The sequence below is a fragment of the Rhea americana genome, unplaced genomic scaffold (genome assembly GCF_003343005.1).
Source record: "Rhea americana isolate MKP2758 unplaced genomic scaffold, rheAme1 scaffold_32, whole genome shotgun sequence".
Classification (NCBI taxonomy): Eukaryota; Metazoa; Chordata; class Aves; order Rheiformes; family Rheidae; genus Rhea; species Rhea americana.
In genome coordinates, this window is record NW_028186446.1 from 4405154 (window position 1) to 4431265 (window position 26112).

General features: G+C 40.3%; 1 protein-coding gene across 1 annotated transcript in view; it reads left to right on the plus strand.

Moving 5' to 3' along the window:
* DYNC1I1 (dynein cytoplasmic 1 intermediate chain 1) overlaps positions 1–26112 on the plus strand; it is a 179036-nt gene that overhangs the window by 111334 nt on the left and 41590 nt on the right. Inside the window, exons 11-13 of the mRNA XM_085310569.1 lie at positions 15875–16021; positions 20327–20440; positions 23210–23343. Coding sequence (XP_085166695.1) covers positions 15875–16021; positions 20327–20440; positions 23210–23343 — 395 coding nt within the window. The remainder of the gene's footprint in view (positions 1–15874; positions 16022–20326; positions 20441–23209; positions 23344–26112) is intronic.

Sequence of the window (26112 nt, forward strand, 5' to 3'; positions counted from 1 at the left end):
AATTTCAATAAAAGCTGTCCATGCTTGGAAAATATTGGTGGATTGGGTATAGAAATCAGCCACTCAGCCACACCACAAAATGTTTCATTCTCCCCTACTTTTTTTGTAGTGGCTTCTATACACTGTCATTAAGTTATGTGTTTGACCACTCTTCATTGCTTATCCTGGTGTGGTCTTTCCCTTTTCAACTGAATGGATGGAGTCAGAAATGCGTATCTTAGAATTAGATGCACTGAGGTAAGTGAAGAGCTATATTTAGTGGCTGATATTGGCCAGAGTTGCCTTTTTTTTTCCTGATTTGGTTCCTTTGTTGTTGTCTGCTGTTTCAAAATCAACATAAATTCCTTCAGATGTGCTTTTTGCTTCAGTAGCCTGCCTTRTAAAGGTGCTGAGCATCCAGATCCATGAGACCTCACGTGTGGAGCAGGCTGAGGTAATAGCATATATGACTAATACCCTCCTTTTTCTCTTGTCCTTGTTTCCTTCTCTGTGGAAGCCAACCAGAGTTCAGTTCCTCCAGGACATAAAAAAGAAAAGTACTGCACCAAATTTAATTGTCAAGAAAGCATACTTGAAATACTCTAAAAATCTCTGATAATTATACTGATGCTTTTCTACACTGACTTCCTTACTTTGTTGCTGCTATCTAAATTTCAGGAAAGGATGGTCCATAATATCCACACATTGCACCTCCATGTTTCAGTCATCGTGATTTTCACAAGGAAATGATTTCTTTGTCTCTTTGTCACTTTGGCACTTCAGAGCCGTGGAAGCTCCCCAGAATTGCCTAAGCAAAAGCAAGGTGAAGAACCAGCAACATTTCTAGTCCCTGAAATGAATTTTCTAATTCCTAACTTTCTCATGAAAGAGGGAACCTGTGGTCTTTTTGAAAAGTAGTGTAAAAAAAAAAGAAAAGAAAAGAAAACGAAAAGATATGTGGCTCTGAGCTGACTGCAGATTTTCCAGTGAAAAGCCTTTCTCATCAAAAAAACGTCCAGTTCTTAAAATAGAACTGGTCTACAGAGGAGAATTTGTTTGATGGATTACCACGAAAGTGCTGGAAGAATGAGAGACAGTGGGCATAAGTTGAAGTAAGGGAGGTTCAGACTGCTTATAAGGAAAAGCTTTTTCACCATTGGAACAGTCAAGTATTGGAGCAGGTTGCCYGGAGAGGCTGTGCAACCTCCATTCTCAGAGAATTTTCAAAATCAGGCTGGATAAAGCCCTGAGCARCCTGCTCAARTCTTGTAGCTGACCCTGCTTGGAGCAGGAGGTTGGACTGRAGACCTTCTCTGTCTCTTCCAACCTGAATGATCCCATGATCCTAAATCAGATCCTGCCCATTTTCTTAGCAGTTTTCCTGGTGAAGGCTATGGATCTCCAAATGCCTGGCTGTAAGGATGCTGGGGCAGCTCCCATACTGGGAATGCACTGGGGCCCAGGGACCAAATCTGTGGAGAATTTTTGTAAAGCATACCAATATGGTATAAAATGGAACTGATTAGGTAGGGCTCCATCATAGATGCAGAGGTTGTTTTATTTTCATTTCTGCTTTTTCCTCCTTTTATATGCTATTCATAAATGATCTTTGTAGAGCTGTGTAGCGCTCTTCTGTGCATGAAACTTTGCTGCTGTTCAGATGTGACTATACTCATTTGCACTCCATAATAATGCACGAAAATGCATGGATACACTATTTCACATTCAAATTTGGGGAAATTTGTAGTTATACTTCTAAGGAAGGGGAACAGTTTCAACTATAGCTTGTGATAGGACTTTTTTCTTCTTCTTACCTTAGAACGTATTGTTTTTTACTGTCTTGTTGTGTTAGTCCAGACTAGATCATAGCAATGCAAACCATACCCTGTGCTCTGAGGATTTCAGTAAACAAGAGTTCATGGCTTTTCTCTTAGATTTTTGTTTTAAATTTTTCCTCCTGTTCTCAGCTGCTAACATGTGTCTTTTTTTTGCTCTTCTTAGTGGAGTTTACACCACCCCCAGTCTTTGGCAGTTAAAAATAACTATCATCTGGCCCAAGATTAGTGCTCCGGTACTTGTGGGGAGATTGCATGTGAGTCAGTAGGAGTTACACCCATGCATCCAAAGGCTGCATCTAGTCCTTGGAAAATGTTTTTTCCTCTCTGTCTTAGGTGAGAGGAGAGGGTTGCCTTCAGCAGATATGCCAGGGGGCCAAAGAGGAGCAAATACGCAAGAAACAGTACCCTGCCTCCCAGATAATAGCGAGCTAGAGGCATCGAGGGAGGAGGGCAGAAAATGCTTTGGAAATGTATGTTCAGTCCTGTGTGTCCCGCTGTCTCATCCAGGCCTGAGATCACTGGTGTGAAATGCCCCATGTGAGCCCCAAGTCCTGCTTTGCAGCTGAAATACCACTGCTATTAATGTGGTACTGTTAGCATCCTCAGCTTAGGGAAAAGTATGTCGTATTTTCCGCAGAGCCTTTCAGTCCTAGCCGCTCTTAAAAGTGCCTTTATTTCCAGACAAGATCAGACTGTATTACTGTCCATAACTGGAGTAGTGAGAAGGGAGGCTCTGAGAGAAACGAAGCGCCGGTGTTTAGGTCCGTTCTGAATGGAAGTGAACTGGACTCACCAAGGTGTATGCCTTCCCTTGGGTTTGCCTTTGGCTTTCCCAATCCTTAGCAACGCTGGTTTTCCCACAATGACTCTAATCTCTTGCTATCTTGTGCGGAAGCCAGCGAAGCAGCGTGCCCATCAAAGCCAACATGCGCGTTATACCAGCATAATTGTACGCCGTACCGCATCAGCCTGCGAAATGACTGCTAACGCAAAGAGATGGGTGCAGTTCCCGTGTTACTGATCAGCAGTCTGAATTACCTGAGGGCTGTGTTTCTACAYACCCGGTCTGCCAGCAGCAGAATGCGCCTTTGCTTACAGCAACGCGCAGCATAGATCTTGCACACTTGAAACTAAGATTTCAATTATGAATCAAAGAATTAGGAAGTGATAAGACTTGCTTTTCTTGGATAGAAAAATTTAGGCAGTTCCAGCTTCTAAGTCTTTTTGGAGAGGGTAGAGTGTTATATGCTTAAATGATATGCTGTCACCGCTAGTTATAGTGTTGTGCATTTTATGTGTTAAAATAGTGATTTGTAATGAATCTTTACTTACAGATGCTATTTCTCTTCTTAAAGTTCATATATTCTTCCCTTCAGACCAAATTTAAAGAAGATATCAGCTGTTCTTATTTAATGTGATAGGCATTTTGTTTTTAAGAGTTTCTTATTTTGTTTCACTGATAACTTGCATTGAACATTTTTGAATTATTGGCATCTAGTGTGTAACATGCAAATAATGCAGTTTGGAGAAAACCTAACCTTTGAATTTGCAGAGTTAAGACATGAAGTATTTTTAAAGCTTTAGCTAGCTAAGGAGAAAAAAAGATCTCAGTCAAAAACTATATTTCATAAGAGAAAATTATAGTGATATTGATGGTTTGCCAAAACCTCAAGCAGTGACAAAATCCACAGAGTGTCCTGAAAGAGATGCCTTTGCAAAACCATTCCTTTGCAGATGGCTTAGATTATTGATGCTTATAAACACATGACAGTATTCGTTTGGCTTAGAATTTTGAAAAACTCTGTTGATAAAAAATGCAAATTTGTCATACTATCCCAAAATTGCAGGAAAAAAATCACCAAATCCTGCAATTGTTCCTGAGGGTGTTTTATAGGCTAGTAGTTGTTGATTTGGTTACATTTTAACATGATCTAGTGTAAAATATTTTAAGAAAAAGGGAAGAAGGAAGGAAAAAAACCCATAGCTTTCCTTTGTTGATGTGAACATTACATTTCAAAGTTTTTCTTGTATATGTGAAACTCCCAGTGCTAAAAGGGTTTTGAGTGAGCAAGAAATGCCGGATCAGATGTGAAATCAATAAGTAAGACAGATCCTTCCACAGAATTTCCTTCTATAAAGGATATAAAATACCATGCAATTCCCCAGTAGCACTGGAAATGATAGATAAACAGCCATAGGCATGACTTTTTTGTTTAGGTTATGTAACTGTTCTCTGTGCAAGCTACTTGCAACGGAGAGTACATTTGGTCCAAATTCAAGAAAATTATTTCACCTCATGATTTTTGTCTCTGTGGGAGCTCTATGTGAGGAGTGAAGCCTCATTCTGTGTTACCTGGCACAAAATATGAAACAGTTACTCTTTTAAAGTGCTGTAAAAGTCCCCAGAAACGAAGGAATCCATCATTAGAGCCCTGGATATGACTGTCCTCTACTTTATGTCTAAAATCAACAGCTTCTCGCCCTCTGCCCCCACTGCTGGATGACTGACAAGTAACTCCCTGAAAAGAACTTTTGTGTAAGGACAGCATTGATTTAACGATGATTAACACTCCAGGCCTTCCATAAAGTGAAAGGAGAAGCACATGCTTCCTGGCTGAGATACCGATACTAGCCTGGGAAGGCTTCTCATGCGGGCCAGAGAATCCTCTGGAAACCAGCAAAAYGGGAAATCTCTGTCCACCCACTTAGAGACTGGCTGGTAATGGTTGTTGTATGGGCATGACTCTGCCTAATGGTACCAGATTTACTCTCACTGATGTGCTCACAGGATGATAATAAAACAGGAGCCTTTATTAATAATAAGAAACCCTTATGAAGTCATTCATCATGTTCTACAATAATTTCACGATCCATTATATAACCATARATGATTGTAGAATGATGCCAAATGCCATAGATTTGACTTTCACAAAGCAGATACGTCTGATGAAATTTTRTTAAAACAGGATTGTCCTTGTCGTGAAAAATATCAGAGAACTCAAAGTACCATTTTTTTCAGTGTGAGATGAAAAGCAAATGTCTTCTGTGCAAGAAGAGATAGGCTTTTAAAAACTTGTCACGTTGGAGAGATGGTGTTTTCATTTTCTGTAAGACAAAATCGGCTAGGGTGCACTAAGATCTATGATTAATACGTTTTGATTACTCTTCTAACAATGTTTAGTATTTTTGTAGCTAAATATATCTATTCCCCTTCAGTTCCTTATTGTTCTTGGACATACAGTGAATCACCAATCATTTCATGTGGAGAGCATGCTTAACATATCTCATGTTTACATCTATAAATAAATAGACTAAGTGCAGTTTGGATTAGGTTAACAATGTATAGGARTTGTGCAGAATTGCTGTTTGCAAGGAATTGCCTGGGGTAAATCCATTCTTCCTGGAAGGATAGCGATGAGTTATAAAATGTCCTGTCACTGATGAGAGTGGATGACTCCTGCAAGCTCTTTGTTGAGCAAGATGTGCTTCTCTGTTACTGCAGGAGTTAGCTAATGTATGCTGGCATAACTATGCTGGTTTATGGTAGCTAGGACTTCRACTTTTGAGACTTGAAAACTGCTCATTTCATTCCTTCCTCCTGTCCAAAACTACATGGAAAAACACAGCAGAACCCAAACAGCAGCACCTTGCAGGTGCAAATGTGGGAGTTGTGAAACTTCAAGAAGCTACGGTTTGTTTGGAGAAAGCAAGATTAAAAATTGGGCTTGTAATGGGAAACAGTCATCTTTTCCTGAGAAGCCATAGCTGTTCCCTAATGCTCTATGGGTGCACAGCCAGGCTACTCCTATCACAGTAGGTGCAGTAACTTACTGTAACAGACATGAACAGTGTGACGACAGCTCACRTGTTCCCTCTCTCTTCCTTAAACACAGACTCGCCTGTGGTATCTTCTGCATTTCCACTAGGTAGCTGTGCTTTTCAGTCTCTCAATCCTAGTATCTACGTGCAATGTTTAATTAATTCTCAATTATTTCCAATTATCTTGTGACATTAGTACAAATGATACATAATTGAAAGTGATGGATTTGGGCAAATATAATAGCCTGTCAGTCTTCATTAGAAGCTACAATTAAATAAATAAWAAAAAAAAAGATTACTGTAATTATTTTGACAATGAACTGATAGGAGTTTGCCCAAGTGACACAGACTACAGGGTATGAAATGCCAGTTGCTTAGAAGCAAGTAAAATAAGATATACTATTACCCTTTGGCTTGCTTGGGACTGCCTGCTGAAGTCATCTCATAGCCTTAATTGGGAAAAAAAATCAGGTGACCTATCTCCAAGACTTGTAAGGTCCTTGATAAGTAGAAATGGGCCTAGTAAATACAGATTTGTTCAGTTCTGGACTCCCCAGTAGGAGAAAGACACACACATGCTGGAGTGAGTTTAGCAAAGGGTCACTAAGATGATCAAGGGACTGGAGCATCACTCATACGAGGAGAGGCTGAGAGACCTGGAATTGCCTGGAGAAGAGAAGGCTCAGAGGAATCTTAKAAATTTGCATAAATACCTGGTGGTACAAAGAAGGTAAAGGAAACAGAGCTAGACTGTTTACAGTGGTGCCCAGGACAAGAGGCAATGCRTACAAATTGAAATACAGGAAATTTTGTCAAAATATAGGAGAAAACTTTTTTATTTTGAGGGTGATTGAACACAGGAACAGATTGTCCAGAGAAGTTGTGGAGTCTCTATCCTTGGAGATATTCAAAAGCTGTCTGGGCACAGCCTGGRCAACCTGCTGTAGCTGACCCTGCTTTGAGCAGCAGGGTTAGACAAGGTTATCTCCAGAGGTCCCTCCAACCTCAGCTGTTCTGTGATTCTGTGATTCTGTCTCCGATGTTTCAGGCTCTTTTTGCCTTCTCTGTAATTCTGAGGTTATGCAGAAGTCAGCTGGGCTTTAATTGTTGGTTAAAATAGTCTCTAATTCTACAGAAACTTCCAGAAACTTCTGAATGTGACRGCCTCCTTCCTTCCTCCCCAAAGGAAGGCCACAGGCTCTCAAAAGTCCTGATTCAAGAAAGCTCTGTTTAGGAAAGCACTTACCGATTTGCTTGGCTGTGAGTGGGCTCTTGAGTCATTGAAGTCATGGGGGACTTAAAGAACTACCTACAATTAAATTTGTGGCTAAATGTCTTTTTGAGAAGAGATGGACTTAAGCACATGGTTAAGTTCTTTCCTTAGCTGGGGCCTTGAAGCCTTCTTTAYCTAGTAGTCTCAACCTTCTGCCTGTGCCTAGATACCCATGGCTTGTACGTTAGTTGTAGGCGGTTGGACAGCGTGCTATGCTTGAGATTTATTCGCAGCCCCCTTATAAGCAGTTGTGACTAATATGCCCAACTTCACAGGCTCTGTTTGTAGATAGTTGTCCTCACAGCGTCTGTACTGGCTTCTGATTCATCTCTGGCCTCACATGGTTTGATTGATCTATAATGCACTGTGTGGTTTGGGGAACTGCTGCCATAGAAACCACCAAGTGACCATCACAGCTCAGGAACAACTCGTGTTTCTGTTCCTGTTCTCTCAGCTTGGAATTTGCTGCCTCTGTGTGCTCTGTAGAGCCCAATTCTGATACTTTCCAGAACTTACCATCAAGTGACCAGCTGTTTTGCTTTCTTGGTGAGAAAAGTCCAGAATACATTAACGTATTAGCTGACAGAGACCAAGAGCAGTTTGTTTTCTTTGTTACGGTTGTATGTGAGGTCAGTGGCTTGAGATGCAATGTGGTGCTTACGAACACCAAGGGGAAGCTTTCCATTGCCTTCAAGGTGTTTCATATCCATTTTTTTTAATTCAAGTAACACTAGGCCATATGTTAAAAGATGCTTAAAGCTTTTTTTATGCACTTGAAAGTTAGACACAAGGGCAGACACAATCAAGGTATTTGGGTAAATAAGGTGTTATTTAAGCAAAACATTGCCAAGAGAGAGCAATTCAGGGTAAGGCTGAACCTAATCTACTTAGGCCATCCAGATGGCTGAGTTGAGGCTAATGGGAAAGTACAGCAATAGCTGATATTTATTCAACTGAGTTGTTTTTTTGGTTAAAGCTACTAGAGTTTCTGGAAAGTGGCATCCTGGTATGTAAAAACCTGCAGAACACCAGGATGCCGGGCAAGTCTGGCCCATACCTCACTCACGGAGCCTTCACTGAGCGATCTCTTCCACTTTTACATATTAGCCCACAGAGTGAGCAAAATGGGTCTAAACTTTCCCCAAGTCTAAAGAAATTTGAACAAATTGTTATTGCTGCTCCAGCATATGCCTTGGCAGCAAGATGAGGATTGAACCTGCCAAGGTTGCAGGTTCAATCCCCGTACGGGCTATGCAGAGGGTTGGACTAGATGGTCCCTTCCAACCTTACCATCCTATGATTGCTTCTAATGATTGTTTGCTGCAGTTCTTGTCTTAATTAAATTTATCCTAAATTTCCGAAGAGATGATGTCTTTAAGCATATTTCTTTAGGGTCTGTAGCAATGAAGAATAAAGCATTTCAGTAGAACTGTAAAGTCAAATGTAAAATCCTTTTATTCACTTCAGTTRTTCTCATTTAATGAATTATTGCAGCCAGTTTGCTATAATTACTGATTTTCTGAACTCAGATGAAACCCAAACATAGCAAAGCTAATATGCAGATTGTGTTACTACTTCCAAAGGAGGGTGATCACAGTAGAGCAAAATGGTGTTCATGGTTTGGTTGAGGTGCTTCCTCTGGGGTAGCTGTGTTTTATTAGCCCTTTAATATTAGGAATCCAGTCTAGTACACTCTTTCTGACAAAAATGAGGGGTGACAATTGCAACCTGATATTAGTGACTGCTGAAAGGAAAATCTACACCCTCCATAGCAAACAGTGAGCAAGCAGAAATGTTGGAGTATCATGACCTAAATAAAACAGGCAGACCAAGGAAGTGCTTTGTTCTCCGGTTAACACACAGGCACAAGGACATTAAGGAGTTGATCCTAAAACTTGATAAGCAGCCAGGTCCTAATCAGAGAAAACTGACAAATACTTAACATTTAGGTACTGAATATTTAAGCTTTTCCACTTAGGTAGAAAGAAAACTTGATATTGATGTACTCTGCTGACCAAATTGCTTATTATCTCTCCATTAAGTCCTTCATCCTCAGACTAACAAAGCAAATATGATATTTAGCAAAGATTGCATACCTGAACTTCCATATATGTGTAGTAATTCAGGGTTACCAAATTGAATTGTTATTTCAGTCACAGATAAATGCAAGCAGTATCTCCCCATATCTCATCTGAGAAGTTTCATATTTATCCATTTCTGCAATACAACTAACAATTTTGCTGGTTTTTTGAGTCATCTCAACACCATTGAATAACATTATCAAATGCACTTTCCAAAAGGGTTGAAGTGCAGATTCCACTTTGGCAAAACAATTCGTGGACTTTCTTCTGGTTATTTATTCTTGTAGCTACACAAGCTGAACCTGCAGTTATGGAGGTGAAAGTACAAAGCTTCAGCTTTCTGCCCTGCTTAAAATGTAAGTATGAGACTGGATATTGCCTTTCTGCAAACTTGGCCAGGGTGCTCTGATTCTTCTGCAGTGCTCTGATGTCAGCACTGAAGTTAGATGTCAAAGTTACCTACCCTGTAAACTTTGCTAAGAAGGAGCTGTGTTTCCTGACATACGCTCTTCCTTCTTTTTAAGGACTTAGTACTTTTTCAATAAAAATAAATTTAATTTGTGGCTACATTTCAGCTCCACTGGTTTGATGGTATAAGTGGAGCAATACCAGCTTTGGACTTCGTAGTCGTGTGGCTGAGTCTCTCTGTGCAGCTTTCATGTGGTCAAGTGAGACATTCTTAGAATCCCCAAACATTTTTGAAGATCCTAAACTGGAGACATTCACAATTCTTCCCTCCCTTTTTACCATTAATCCTTCATGTTTTAACAAGCACTGAAGTTAATACAGCCTACACTCTTTCCTGTCACACTGGGCCCCCCCTCCCTCCTTTCTTTGCCTTGAATAAAGCAATCTGTTCTTTCCAGTCCATACTATCATAAATCAAACAGATAGATGTCAACACACACCATAACCAAGTATAAACTTCCTTTTTTAATTAAACAGAATTGTGACATTTGGTTTGATGAAGTGTTTGTTTGGTTTTATTTCTTTTTTTTTTAATATATGAAGGATGTCAATTGCTTTATTTTTAGTAGAAGCCATATTTTGTATGGTACAACAAATAATCTCTAGTACAAGATCTGTCAGATGCTATTTTGTAGTTCAGCAGGAAGAGAGATGGGGGAAGGGAGTAACACAGTCTATCATTTAGGACTTTTAGAACTTAAGAGTTAACCTCTTTGGTAAAAGTTTCTGTACACAGAAATCATGTTTTTTGGTACATTTTCAAACTTAGTTGGGAAAAACAATTGTAATTCTGTTGCTATCCTCTCTGCCTTTGCTTATTATCTCATAACTGTTAATTACACTTAGATGTTTATGTGGACCACAGAAATAYCCAGAATCGTAATAGTTGACACTAAAAATAAGCTAGACTCTTGGAAGGAACATAGTCTCTATTTTGGTGTGCCAATTCACCTATCGTAGAAGCCAGAGCAGATTCATATTAGAATTCCCTCTTTCAAAGTATCTTGCACCTTCTTTTGTGGTGCAAAAGGAAAGGAGTAGGATGTTAAGATGAACCAGTGTTCTGATCTGTCATCACTATTTGCTATGCTGAGTCTCAGTCCTTGGTCTGACTAGAAGAAAAAATTTTATTTAGTGTCTCAGTTGCTATTTTTTTCTATATGACAATTTTAAACCACCTTTGCAGTATATCATGCGTATCTATTCTGGGGCCACATACAAGTGTGTATAGCAATGCATGTATGTGGAGACGGTCTCCTGCTTTCCTGGACAGAAGAAGGTGTGACAGCTCTTACAGGGATTGTAAGTGCTTAGACTGTTCAAATGCTATTCTTCATGAGCAGTAGTGAGAAAAAAAAGGAGCAAATGATACCTGTATTTTGGGATTTTGTCCTCAGTTATTTATTCCTCAGGAGGACAAGCATAAGGAGGCAGAAGTTCAGCTCATATTCTACAGTTCCTATGCCTCAATGCCTATTGATTTGGCAGCTATTCATGTTTCTATTTAAGTGATGGTACCACAGCTTTGTCCCTGTGCGCTCAGTCTCTCTAAGCTGATTCCCTGATGCAAGCAACAGTATTTACCTCTTCCTCTCGGGCTTAGCACCTCTAGGCTGCAGTAAATTATACTGCCTGCTACTGTCTGTGCTAGACTGACCTATTGTAATGTGACAGAGATTGCAGTACTTTTTCACATGTGTTTGCTGGAAAGTCTACCCAGGAGTTTCCTGAGTGCCTGCTGCAATATAACCTGGTGTTCTGGAGTCTAGAAATGCCTGTGAACTCTTCGGATCCCTTCTTCCCACTGATGAAATATTGTTTGGAGATCCATCTGGTGTCAAGTGTAGGCATATGGCACCAGTATGGCAACACTGCCTATGGGGGTGGTTTCCTGCCCAAGAGATCTCACTGAATATAGTAGTCATTGCCTGCTTAAAGTCATTACTGCTTAGCACCCAGGTCTTTGTGAACTTGTTCAACTGGTGGCTGGGCAGAGCACCATCCAGATCTATGGACATGAGCACAATCTCTGGGGCCTTACGCACATCAGATGTGGATACTGAGGTTAGGCTTCGCAATAAGGAACATCTAAATGACTGTCTGTCCTGAGCATATGTATCTGTGGTTAAAGGGATATACCATCATTAATCCAAATCTGGGCTGGATTAAGCTTCTAAAATGAAAAACAGATCTGCCAGCCACTTGAAGAGAGTTTGGGGCCTGTTTGAATCGAGTGCATCAGTGTGGAGAGAGGAGGTGAAGGCAGTGGAACAAAGTCACCACCGCTGTTGTCTCTGTAGCACTTCTCTGCGTACAGGGTGAAACAAGCTGACAACAGTCAAAATAGGTCACCGGGATGTGATGTCTTGTTCCCTTGGCTAGCAGGCCTCTGAAGGGGAGGATAACATCTATTTTTCTGAGACTAGCCCTTTCTTTGCTGTGCCAAGGGTACAGCCATTTCGTGTGTTGCTTCTTAACTTGTTTTCAAAGATGTTCTTGATATTATAGCGAGGAGCAGAAGTTTGGGGAGTGTGAGTACCAGTTTGCCAGACAAAAATCTCAGGTTTATGAGCCTGAGCTGACTCTCCCATTCACCTGGAGGTAATTCTGACCGACCTGGAAGTAATTTGGCCTTGCTCATCTGGTCATTGGAGAGCTGCTCACACCCTTGGAGTGAGAGGACATGCCCAAGAGATGTGGCAGCAGTGGCAGCATGGCAGGGCCCTCCAGAAAGTCATCACAAAGATAAAGGAGCAGAAAATGTGAGTGGAAGATGACAAAGGCCAAAAGTACTTTGGTGGGGATGATGAGAAAACCAAAGAGAGCCAGAGAAAGCTAAATCTATAGATGGTGTATTTGTTTAGAGAGAAAACACTAGGGCATTAAGACAAGCAATGAAATTTTTCACTGCCCTGAACAATTCAGAAGAATAGAAGTGACCAAATACTGGAGGTTCCTTGGCTGTTGAGGGTCCAGACAACTTGTAGACACAGATGTTCTGTTGCACCTATGAAAAGATAATTTCGTTAAACCCATATTCTAAATGCTGCTATTGTATCATGGTCATGCAGACTCCTTATGGAATCTCCTTTTGACATTATCCTTAAGCTGCTCTGTGCAGCAATGCCACATGCTGTGAAACCAGCTTCTTTCCTCTGCAGGAAGTAACTGAGCAGCTACAGCAGGTAAAATTTACCTAACTGAAAAACTGGGAAGCTTTACTGTTTCATTATGAGGAAGTGCTGTGGGATTGCCCTAGAAAGGTGTGGTAGAAGTGCAGAGGAAGATACACTGTTATTTTAAAACCTGACCATATGCTGGTTCCACTGCCTTTGAAGTCAGGGTCAAAACTCAGTTTTAGGGGAGATAGATAGATAGATTACTTGAATCTGCAAACAAGATGCAGCCTGGAGGCAGAAGAAGCTTACGGGGAACGGCTTCTGCTACTCGCCTGGAGCACAGAGCTGTTCAGACAGACTGGAGACCTGTCTGCTGCTCTCTCCCATTAAGGCTAAGAAATGAATGCTTTTAAAGTTGTTAAATGAATGGGCTGGATCTTACAGCCCTTACTCATCTGAGTACTGCCATTAACTAAGAAAATAATCACTTTATTAAGTGCCCTTAAATTGTTAAGAGTGGAGCCCTTAAATTGTTAAATTCTAATATTTGGCAGAAGTTTTTCTTCATTAGAAAAATAATATTGACGTAATTAAAAGTATGTGAACATTTCATCAGTTGGAGAATGTGAGTTACTTTGGAACRATATGTAAAACTAGAAGTAGCGTAAGGGGCATAAGTCCGTGTGTCATGTCTATAGGTTATTTTTGAACTTTATGAAAAACACACTTTAGCAGTTTATATCTTGACCATTCAACTGTATTCTGGGATTCTGAATTCAAAAACATTCTAACCATGAAAACACAACATTTAAAAATACACTCTCCACTTGGTTCTTTGCCCTGTTTCAGAGTCTCCCAAGTTTGTTTCGGACAAACTGAGAACTTTGTTGTGGAATGACTGTTTGAATTTGGGTTTCTTAAAATATATGTGGAGTCTTGTAGGTGCTGTGGGGTGTACACAGTGGTGTAGCTGTACTATTTTAAAATCATCTGGCTATTTCACTTCATGTAAGAGTATCTGTCATCTTAGTTATAAGGAATGAGAGGGGTTGATTAAAACAACTCATGAAGCCATTAAACAAAGAGATAAAATGTAGAACATGTGCTGTAGGGTCATTTTAATTATAATGTATGGGAGATCTGTGGAAACCATATGGCAGCTGCATTGTAGGTGATTTTTAAATGCCTTTTAGCAGTACTGAGGTACTACTACTCAGAGGTGAACTTTTCTTACATATAATGCTAGTAAGTCCTTTGGAAATGGTGTTCGGAACCTGCATTTTGTTGCTGCTACTGACTATAGTATGATTATTAGGCTCAAATGCAAAGATAGATATGGATGAAAGTAGATATTTATATGTGCTAATGGTCTAGATACTAGATACTAGACCACATAACATCACAGAAACATATAAAAAAACTTTAGTACAGAAGGGATCAAACATGTCAAGTGAACACTCATGAGAACTCAGAGAGACTGGGGAAAGAAAAGGTAGTGACAAGTTATTTCATTGTCTTGGTGATCTTACTAGGTCAGAAATACATGACTGAATATATTTCTGTATGCTAGAAGTATTTTTACTAGGTTATTTTGGAATATAATCTAGCTTTGAACAATAAATATCAGACAGCCACATGAATTCAGTAGAATCTGAGCATTTTGATTTATTCTTTTTAATCTATATAACTTTTTATTATATAGATCAGGGGTTAGCATAATTAATTCTATCCCTATTGGAAAAGTTATTAAATATCTCTGGTTTAAGAGTTCGAATCAGTCTCTAGTCACTACAAATCAGGATGTTGCTTACTGATGAGAGAAGACTACACATTTGTCCACTTTGAAGTACCTACAACTCCATCCGCCCCTTCCAGAGACAGGAAGTGTCCACTGGAGGACACTGGATCTAGTTCGGTTTGATGGCTCTTCTGTTTCCAGTTCAAGAAAGTTAACTTAAATATCTGCAATGCTATTTATGCAACTGAAATGTGATAATTTGGCTAACCTTTCATCATTGAGTAAAATGGACTTTCATTTCAGGAATATCACCATTTCATATCACCACCTCAAAATATCCCCTCATTACACTATAACAAAGATTTGTTCCCAAAACTGGTTGGAAAATGTCAGAAGACGAAATTTTAAAAATATGACCACTAACTGTGAATTGAACATTCTGGCTGTAACTGACACAACAGTTAAAGTCGCTCTGTGGCTTTTAAGCACTGCTAAGGCTGCCCATGAAAAATGACATTTGCTTTTGTTTGCAAACTATGTCTTTATTAGCTTATGAATTCTCAGGACATTATATGAATGCTGTAACTTTTATTTTCCAATTTGCATGAAACAGAGACGAAACATGCAGGACCAATTATAGAAAAAAAAAGGGGGGGAAATAATTCATTGAAAAGAGAATGAAGGAGTTGAAGGAGTTACTGCTTGTTGCTCTTGGCTGTAGCTTTTTGGCACATGATGGTTCTGGGGAGTGTTCCTTTCAGGATTTCAGAGGTTGTATGCTATTTTAAAGAGCCTATGAGGAGGTAGTTGGGATAGATATCCATCTCCATACTGGCTTGTGGCACACTTTACTGGATGGTCAGGGCAACTGTTATGCCAGTCTGGCTCCTTAACATCCTCAGTGAAAGAAAATGTACAGAGGCAACCCAGCTGTCACTAAGATGAGGAAACTTATTTCTGCTCAAGCAGTGCTTACACTTACACATATATGATTGCTTTTGCTATTAGAAAAGTACTTTTCTGTAGCAGGGAAATCAGCCGTTTGGCGGATCCAAGATCCCGCTCTTCAGTCAGTGCTCTCAAGGCAGTCCACCCTGAGGTGCACTTTGGAGGGTCTTTCACAGACTCATCCCAAACTATTTAAGAGTTAAAAGTTAGAGAGAGCAATAGGGGAAGAGCTCTCCCTGTGAGGAAAGCCTCAGGCAGGAGCCTCGCTGTTGAGTTAGCATCTGATTACTTCAAGTTCTTCTGGAAAGGAAAGGAAGCACTTTCCCATCGCTGTCATGGAGAGAGTATCTCTGGGTTTTAGCATCGTGCTAATATTCATCCTGTGACTCATATTTTCTCCAGGAGCAGTGGAACTGCACATTTTAGTCTCAAATTAGCTCTTTGCATATGTCTTACTGGCTTTCGTAGAAGTTACTGTTGTGCAAGGAAAGTGAACAGGGGTCATGCACTGACTTACAAACTACGAGAATACTAATTAAAACACATTTCCTTAAGCAGGAGAATTGAAGGTGATTGACCATGCAACTCTTCTTTTCTTCTCTACCCTCTAGTCTTCCGTGATGTCCGTCTGTTTTGCTCGTTTTCACCCAAACCTGGTTGTTGGGGGGACATACTCTGGCCAAATTGTCTTGTGGGATAATCGCAGTCACAGGCGGACTCCAGTTCAGCGAACTCCTTTATCTGCAGCTGCTCACACGGTAAGGATAAAAGTCACCTCATCTTTTCTTGGGAGGAAGTGGTCAGCAGGGAAGTGGAACTGTCTAGCTGTGCCTACAATGCCAGATGTCACACACATGCAAATTAAGTGTGGTCCTTGAGGGGRAAGAAGTAGAAACAGCTATTTTAAGTGTTTAACCATCACACTTTGTATGGTAACCTCAGGTCAGGAGGAGATCATCATTTTGAAGAGGACAGGAGCAGTTACAAAACCTGAGTGAGGCACCTATGTGCCACCTCAGTGGCACTGAGCTTCTTCCTTTCTATTGCCTGTATAAAGGAGCCAGGTCATGGTATAGGAACCGTGGTATACGGCACTCCTGTGGCAGGCAACTTGAATCACGTAGTGTTCTCGTGTTGTGCACTACATCAGAGTTTGGTTTTTAAGCAGATTAGGCACCTAGAGTGATCAAAATGGAATCCCTTTAAACACTGTTGCCCTTGAAGAGTGTGGGACAGTTTACTTCTGTTTTCTAATAAAGGAATAAGTAAATCACTGGCACGATCTTTCCTCTTCCAGACAGGGCCACGGGGCAGAGCTAGCACAGTGAGGGGGAGTTTGTTTCCAAAGAATCATGTGGGAGCGCATTTTGCCCCCGCCCCCCACACACAGACATTTACAGATATAGTGATGGTGGCACAGGACTGTGGTGATATCTGGGGATATGCAGGCAGAGCAGTAGCACAAAATGCCTGAGAAGGGAGGGAGTTCCTCACTGACAAAAAGATCATATCTGTGCTAGAAGACACTGAGACACTGTTACATTGCGAAGTACCCACATTGTGCAGGAAGAAGAGACAAGCCTGGATTACCAGCTATAGAGTCCTCAATCTGCTATAATGCTGACCTCCATCCAACCCATCTTTCACTAAAATGCTGAATATCCTTGAGCTCTCCTCTTMCAGAGTTTGGGCTCAGGCACCCTCTTCATGTGAGCAGACTGATTCTGTGGATGGTGAACATGTATGATCTTGGGACTGGGCTTGGGACCATCCTGACTTGTTCTTGGGGATGWACCCAAAAGTCTCACTTGRAGTAACTGGAAGGGGAAGTGGAAAAGAAAATGTAGGCTGAAAGGAGGAGGAAAACGTAATGATGTGATAGAAGAAMGCAGAAAATCGTAGAATATTTCCTGAAACTTAAGAAACTGAGCTACACAAAGCACTCTGAGAGATAAGAAAATAATCTTGTTCTAACAGAGAGAAGGATTAGACAAAGTAATAGGTCTTTTACACCTCCAGCTTTTACAATTCTGTGATTCTTATCTTTGGAATTTGCAGATCAAGGTTCAGCTTTTAGTTGGCTGTGACAGCATAATCCCCGGAGTTAAGATACAACGTCTAAAAGCCGTGTCACGTGAATTAATGCAAAAGATTCAGTCTGGGACCAGCATTATGATTCTATGMCTCTTATATTAAAAAATGGCAGGTGTGAACAGACACACTTAGYCGGCCAGGCAGTACAAAATATTGTTCCCTAAACTTCCACTCTTATGAATGTTGATGTAATAATCTAATGATCTGTGCCRTGGGTTGCAACTTCAACATTGCTTTTCATTTCCCTAATGTTTTTGCTCATTTTGTTGCCAGTATCTATCTGAGCTAATGTTGTTCAGCCTGCATGAAAGGAAACAGTCTCTTCTGGAAGTGCAATTTAGAGATGTAGCAGACCAGAAAACTAGTGGCAAGAAACTGACTATCACTGTAAATTGAACAACCGGGACCCAAAACCTAGTGGCAAAGATTAGTGGGAAGAAATTTGTTTATACTCCAAGAAATGTTTAAGACAAAACTGGACCTCCTGGAATTATATACTAAACTAGTTTTATTATTGCAGTAGAAAAATATGTGATGTTTTGCTTTTGACAAATATAAATAAATGACTTTTTGTTAGTTGTGGATATATACTTTATGTACTGGTTTAAGTGTTTACATACCCTAACATGAAGAAGCATGATTTTTTTAAGGAGTGATCACTTTTTTGCAATAAAAGAGTGTTTGCTTTCTGTTCACATACAGGAATCACATGAACTTTAAATGAAAGTGTTGGATGCAGAAAGCTGACTTGAACCCTAATTGTCAAGAAAAAAAAAGGATTAAATTAAGATTGTAGTGAGGCACTTGTTATTTTGTGTACTGCTAGATAAATAGTTTGAATAGTGATGTTTTTAATTTGAAACTATGCCGTATATGAAAAATTTTTTTTTTTCTTTTCCTTCTCTCATTGTAGTTATCTGAAACAGACTGTGTTGTTATCACTGATATAAACCTTCCTTAAGTTTAGTCTCRCTGATTGATGCTTGGATTCACCAGGAAAGGGAATTCTACTCACAGCTTACTCACTAATTTCCTTTCACACCCACCACACATCTGCATTTGGGACAACAGGAAATTTTAATTAAGGCAAAAGCCTTTTGCATGATGATTTCATTTCCAAAACAAATAAAAGCAAGCTGGCAGCAACCCTTTGAAAGGAAGGAGTCTGTTTAGACTTTCTGTTACATACAGTTGGTTGTCTTTTTCCTCCATTTGCCTTATGTCTTTTCATTTCTGCCGTGAGTTTTATTGTGCGTGAAATTAATGGCTGGCAACCCTGATTAAAGCCAGACCTGGCACAGGGAGATGCTGCTGGAATGACATAGCTCTCCCCCCACCCCTTCCCCTTAAATAGCCTAGCTACTCCAGCGCTTGCGTTTTAGCTTCCTCCTGTTCTCTCTATCCCAGTCAGTTTGGCCTACTGGAGGACAAACACCCATTAAAAATTAGGACTGTGTTTGTTTCACACATCACTATGAGTTAATCATTTTTAGCACTGCRGTAATTAGCTCACCACAAGGGAGCAAGTAAAGGTCCACCCTGGTACAAATACCATGAGCCACATCTGGGGGACAGATTTGGATCCAGTGTATGGTCTAATATCCATTTGATGATCCAGAGGATATCAGGTGCTAATCTTGACAGATAGAAATCAAGGTCAGAATACAGCTTGTGATTTAGTACTCTTTGGTGGGTGCAGGTGGCCTCCAATTGCGAGGTAACTTTTCAGCAGCAATTGCTACTCAGTCCTCCTTTGGCRTGTGCTCCCCTGCATTCAGGTCCTGCAGGTTTCATGCTTAGAGATGGGGGCATTTGCTGGACCCACTTAGGTATCTACCTAGAGAACTAACCTGCAGTCTGAAGATCTGCCTTTCACTATTGACTAATAGGTGAGCTGGGATCTTAAGGCAGTCTAAAATAAGTGGTAGGTCTGCCATTCWTTTTGGTAGGATCAAATGCTATGTTTCTAACCCTAAATGCGGTTGGCTTGGAAGCTGGATAGGGATCTCTTGTAAATTTGGTCCTAATTTTCTTTAAGGTATTAGGGATAAGCATTTTTTCTTCATAGAGATGTAGGTCTTCTATTCATTTGCAGAAGAGGCAGAGAATTACAGTTTTGCTTTGGCTACCTTCTATGCATCTTATCCTTCATTCAGAGAGATCACTTGTAATGGTCAAAGGAACTTAAATCTCATTGTTCAGTCTCCCTGATTTTTCTCCCTGAAGACTGCTGAACTTGAAGGAGCACCTAATCCCTCCTATGTCACCATCAGATGTCAGCTGACACTTTAGACTCAGAATATTGCCAGGTCCTTGAAAAATGAAGACACCAAGTTTCATTATTGTATGCTAAAAGGAATTCARCCTCCATGGACAAATGCCATCTACTATTGTGAACCTGATGTAACACTATGAGTAAATTTAGTCACTCCACATTTATACCAATCTAAAACAGTATATAGGCCAGTGATAGAGAAGGCTGCGGGGCTTGTTCATATKTTTCTATTGGAGTACATTTGCAAGTATTTGGCATGAAATCTAGATTTTGGCAAAGTTCAAGTTTTACACAGCTGTTTTCTTGAATAAAGTTTTCATTTTAATTCCATTTGGACAATTTGCTTCATTCTGCCAATTATTTTCAGTGTCAAAATCCATCAATAGAAGGATACATATCCCTGTGGGTGAAATCTCATCCATATAATTCAGCATTTTCACAGCATTACTCAGCTGAGTTGTTTTATGATGAGGAACATGAAACTCTGAAAACATTTCCACCTCTATAACATGCTTTTTAAATTTTAAATAAAAAAAAGCATATTTAATTCCTGTCTGGCAAAAGCTGAGTCCTGTAGTTTCCTGGCATTGTGTGACTACTTAATCATTCTTTAAAATAATGTATGAGGCACTAGGAACTAGTTTTTGAAGATGTGCGAATGGGTCTCTGATTTCCAGTGTTAATGTGTTTCCAGCATCCTGTGTACTGTGTCAACGTAGTTGGAACACAGAATGCGCACAATCTCATTACGGTCTCTACGGACGGCAAAATGTGCTCCTGGAGCCTGGATATGCTCTCAACTCCACAGGTGGGTTTGTTTTCACCTATAGAGGAAAAAACCACCTTAGTTAAAGTCGGATACCTGCTTAATGGAACATAGTTCCTAAAAGCCAAAACCTCACATCCTATACAAACTAAAACCAATGGATGCACTTGAAAGAGTACAGCTTGCTTCCAGCAGTSTCTGCTAAGAGCCAAAACCCATTTCCTTTACCACAAATCATGTAATTATTGTAATACGTTAATACATAGGTCAGTTTCAAGTGAAAATGAAATAATCCATTTTAAAGCGCAGTAATTACAGAAGTCGCCTGTGGTATAAATTGTACTTACTCTACAGCATTGTTTAACAAATATGGACTAGATTGCGCTGCTGCTTGAACACACCCTGGGCACTACGGGTTTCGAAGGCACAAAGGCAGAAAGCTTACTTTATTGCTTCCCTTTGGTAGCCAAAGGAACAAATGATGCAAATCAAAATTTTTAGAATTACTCTCCCCGCCCCGGAATGTTTTTTACTATTGTCTTTTCCCTCCTCTTCTGCTTTGTATTAGAAGTGAAAGGAAATCCAGGAAAAATGTCCAAACTACTACTGATTAGAGTAATGGAAAGCAAGCAAAGAATCTGATGCTGAAAGGGCTCTATGGAGAATGCCTTTTAAGTGTTATATTTTGGAGTAGTACTTTTTCTGTTCCAATGCATCACTCATTATTCATTCCTCATTTCTTACACTGAAACTATGTTTTATTATCATTTTCATTAAACATCATAGGATCTGATCTTGTTTCAATATGCTTAGTAGAAACTCCTCTTAATGAATCTATTAACCGTCCATTACCATGCATTAATGTGCAATTACTATTGAGTTATTTGTTTTTCAGTGTTGACATGAGAGGTGGGACTCTTCTCTCCTAACCTTTGGCATCTAATTTAGGTCTGTGTCAAGTCTAAGTTAGTCATCAAGAGTTCCCTTTATAGTTAATCTTTTGAGAGACTGGACACATCTCAAGGACAATTCATCCCATCCAAATGTGAAATACAATTTCAGATACCACAGAGTATAGAATTGTCAAATCATAGAGCAGAAGGGACCTCTGRAGATCATCCAGTCTAATCCCTATTCAGAGTGAGGCCAACTTCAAGCTTAGATCATGCTGCTCTTGCTCATTTGAGACAACAGCATGAGTCTGGTAGTTGTGTCATGGGACTATGGGAAATAAATACTCTTCTGGAATAGAAATAGAAGCATCTAAAATGTCCCAGATATATATGTTTAGGCACATGAATCCCTTCCCCAACTGCTCACCTAAATAGAGACTAGATAAATGCCACCTTTACACATTTGCTTACTGGAATACTATATTTTGAAGCAGATTTGTAAAGGTTTGTGAACATCTCAGTTCCAGGACTTCACCACTYAGATGGAATTTCCCAGCTCCAAAACTGGCTTTCAACAAGTGAAAGCATCACATAGGACACTGAAAAGTCAGTGCATGGCACTCTTGCAAAGAAAGGCATCGGATTTGAAGTCAGCTGTGCACCATAGCTTTGAATTGGGGGGAGCAGAGTGTTGCTGGTTTGTGTCAGTCTGAAACTTTCCAAAGACACAGATYCAGGAGCAGTCATGTATGGCAATGGCTTAGGCACCAGGAAGAGAGGGTCCACCACAATATCTGACTGTGCTTCCACAGAGACACTAAATGATGATCTCGTTCCAGGACATTTTCATAGAAATATATGGTCCATGGGCACTCTGCCAATGCATATTCCAGGCCTTCTATTGCCTTTTTAGTAGAACTAAATGTATTTCAAAGATAAGTATAAATCAAGCAACAGTATTTCCCTGTGGATTTGCAGCCTTCGACTCTCACAGGGCCTCACAGTTTATTTAGCTGCAGCAAAAAGCCCTTCTGAAAATCAGTGCTACAGGATTTGGCCCTAGAAGACTAGCAGCTTAGGTATTTTAAACATACAAAATATACCCACTTAAATAGCTAGAAAGGAAAATTGCTAAATCATTCATCCCCTTTGTGGATTCTTGGGTTTCACCATTTAAGCTGCACAATCAAAAAGTTTAGATATGGGAAAGATCTGCTCAAAGCATATGCATCGTGCAATGGTCACAAACTGTTCATGCTAGTCATACTTGCAATAGCAAAAATGGGCATACTGATTTGCTTTGAACTATAGCTACAAAATAAAAAAAGAAAATATGCTTGCTGGCTTGTAGCTTGACGGTGGACTTGAGAGAGAATGTTTATGGCTTCAGAAATACTCTGAAAAACTGCTTAGAAAGACAGCAGTGACACTATCCCAAGTCTCTAGAGGGACAATATGGCACTGTCTGATAAATGCCCCAGGTGCACATAATATTATGTGTGTTTCCTGGCAAACAACTGATTTCAAAAATGTTTGTAAATAGAAGGGTATTGTGTATTTTATTAGAGCCTTGGGCTGGCAAGTGTAGCCATTAAGGTATTATCTTTAGTTTCTGCACCATTAGTTTTTAAATTCTCACCTGTCATTTCTGCCTGATTTAAGATTATGCAGCACAGACCAGTGCATTTCAGCCACTCTGAAAGGTGTGATAGACAGTGGCAGGGGTGGCAGGAGCTGTGCATCCTAATTTTGTGTCTTCTTGCGATAGCAAGATCCAGAAACTGAAATCCTGTGATTGGGTCAAATGATTTATTCTTTCTCCCCCTCCTGCTACCCTGTATAATCATTTAGAAACAAATTAGTAAAAAAGAACACAGCAAAACAACCACAGAACAATAACTAAGACCTGTTTTGGTAGGAGAGCATGGAGCTGGTGTACAATAAGTCCAAACCAGTGGCGGTTACAGGAATGGCTTTCCCAACTGGAGATGTCAATAACTTTGTCGTTGGCAGTGAAGAGGGGACAGTCTACACAGCTTGTCGTCATGGAAGGTGATGTTCAGTATTTTGTTCTTAAATAACATTGTGTATCTGTGTTGGTGTGAAATAGCCAAGTGTGTGTGTGTGKGGGGGTTAATTTTTGCCTCTTGGACCAACAGTATCAGTGCTGTTCTGTTTCACATGATGASGATGGGAGTTGCCTAACTTTGGGCATTTGCATTATAGCCATTTATACTGGGCTAGTTGCCCTAGGCTCTCTGTGTAGTCAGTGGGGAGCAATAACTGCTTTTAGGGTTTGATTTCTCTGACCTTTTTCAAACGCCTGCTTGAAGATGACTGGCCCCTGAGAAATGCCTGTTTCTCACCAGAGATTATAAGGGAAGTCTAGACAGCTAGCTCAGATGCAGATGTCTATGTCTGGGCAGGCTGAACAAGACCTAGGAGACAATGTTGTAGGGTAATCAGACCTAAACCACTTGTAAGAGATGGTAATCCACTTTTTTTTTTTTTTTTTTTTTTTTTTTTTTTTACCATTCTCAGCTTCATCATCAGTCTCCACAGGCATATAGTAGAGAAAAGCAACTATAGGCATGTCTACTTGTGAGAAACAGAGCATGTGAGTCCAAATAAAAGGCCATCCTAATGCAGTTATATACTTTGGACTCAGGCTAGTATTTCCACCCAGTACTATGGGCTACTATGGCCCATAGCTAGCTACACTAGCAGACTAACTGGGCTGGGGTCCGTTCTCAGTGGGCAGTTTGGATATGCTCACTCCTTTTTGGAGGGCAAGAGAATTTTGTTGCACAGACAAAAACCACATCATACCATTTGGCCTCAAGGCCTGAGTCTGAGTTGCCGCCTGTTTAATTTGCTAATATAGACATAGTCACAGTGTGCCAAAAGGATGTGCTGGTTTGGGTTGACCCTCTATCAGGATTGCGCCCTGTGTTCTCTTACACAGTGTAGTCACATCCCTTCCTTGCTAAATTGTATGTCCAGACTGTAGTTTAATACTACAAAAAAAGGTCAAAATTCTGTCCTTGCCCCTCAAAACCTCTCCCTGATGGAGACAAGCCAGGGAAAAATGTACTAAGCCAGAGATAGTCTATCTGCAGAGACCAACAGCAAGGCCAGCAGTGAGGATGGAGCAAAGACTATCACTCTAAATTTTCCTGTGCGTGCGCCACACTTCTGGTGTGCTCCTGACTGTAATGTGCTGAGGTCTGACTGCAGCCCTGCACGACTGACTGGCTCTTCCTCTGCCCTTAAATGTGAATGCACCCTGTCTTTTTTTTTTTTTTTTTTTTTTTTTTTTTTTTTTTTTTTTTTTTTTTTTTCTATTTTGGCTATGCTACACCAGGCTGCTAGGATAATTTTTCTCAGGACATCTCTGTAACTCAGATCCAAGTTTTATCTCAGTGTTGTTCAGCTGGGGTCTGACTTTGCAATATTCTGCCCTCTGTCCTATATTTTTGCAGATACTGTGTCTGAGTAGTCTTGACAGACCATTAATGTAGGACTTGATAAAGTGACCTGGGAAAAGCTTAGTCTACTGGAGTATTTTCTAACATCATTTGGAATGATAGCCAAATTGCATTTTTTTTTCCAAATATAAAATATGTCTCTTAACAAGTAGAGTCTGAGTGCTGTGTTCCAGCACTGATCTTTTGCTTCTAAGGTGAGGAAGGTGCAAATCCACTCCAATAATTTAAACCAATTCTTTATTCCGCACACTGTAAACTCTTTCAGGATCCAGTTAGGAGCAAGGGGACTCTCCCCACAGGCCACTTCAAAGATCAGTTCCTCCTGTTCATTAAAATGAGCTGCAGCATGCTTGCATGCTCTGTTAGCTTCTGTTAGTAGTTTCATCCTCCAAGGTGCTCAAACGCCTTTTGTAAAAAACAAACTCTTCCACATTCCACTGGTAGGTTTAAATTTTGCCCCTACACTTCACTAGTTTTCTATATTCTCTGAATTCATATTTTATCATATTTCTTCTTTTTAATGAACACTTGCTCATTTAAACACAATAGACATTGCTATACTGGTTTAAGACACRTTCCTAATACTGTGCAAGTACAGTTTTATCTATATTTGTAAAATAATTTTTATTTAAGCCTGATTGATTGCTGATATCATTTCAATATTGTTTTTATTTAGGCATTATACTGATAGGCTGTGTAGTGACTGGTGGTTTGAATTGATCTTAGGCTGCTGGATAAATGAAACATGCCCAAGGGCTTTACTCACATCTGATCTTTCAAACRTGCCTGGCTTGCCCCTCACAAGAGGAAGATGGTGTCATATCCTCTTGTTCTCCTGTCTTTTTAGCAAGGCCTCTCCTTGAGGAATATACACCTTTCCCATTCCTGCCTTTCTCCCCAGAGTTTTTGGTATCATCCCATTTGGTTTTGAGAGGCTCCTGTGTTCTTCAGTGCAGCACAGTGGAAAGTCAGATGGTATTCTGGGAAAAGCTGTGTCAGAACATGAGAGATGTGCAAGATGTTGCTCCTCATGCACTGCAGCTCCACATACTGTGCTGACTGCGTGGCAAAAAGATGGGGATGAAAGAAGAGGTGTGTTTTGTACCAACAGCAGCAGGCCAAAATGCACAGAACGTGGCAGCAGAATTCAGGCCCTGGTCCAGTTGCTGCAGCAGGGCTCGAGAGGAGGACACATGACTAGGGCTGATAGGAAGTCTGCAGGAGGCCACCTTGCCATGCTCAGCAGGAGCTCTGGGTGAACACCATACTGTCAGTTTTGCTGTGCAGTGTGAGGGACCAGTTTCCTTCCATGCAGCTCCTTGCCTCTTTGGGT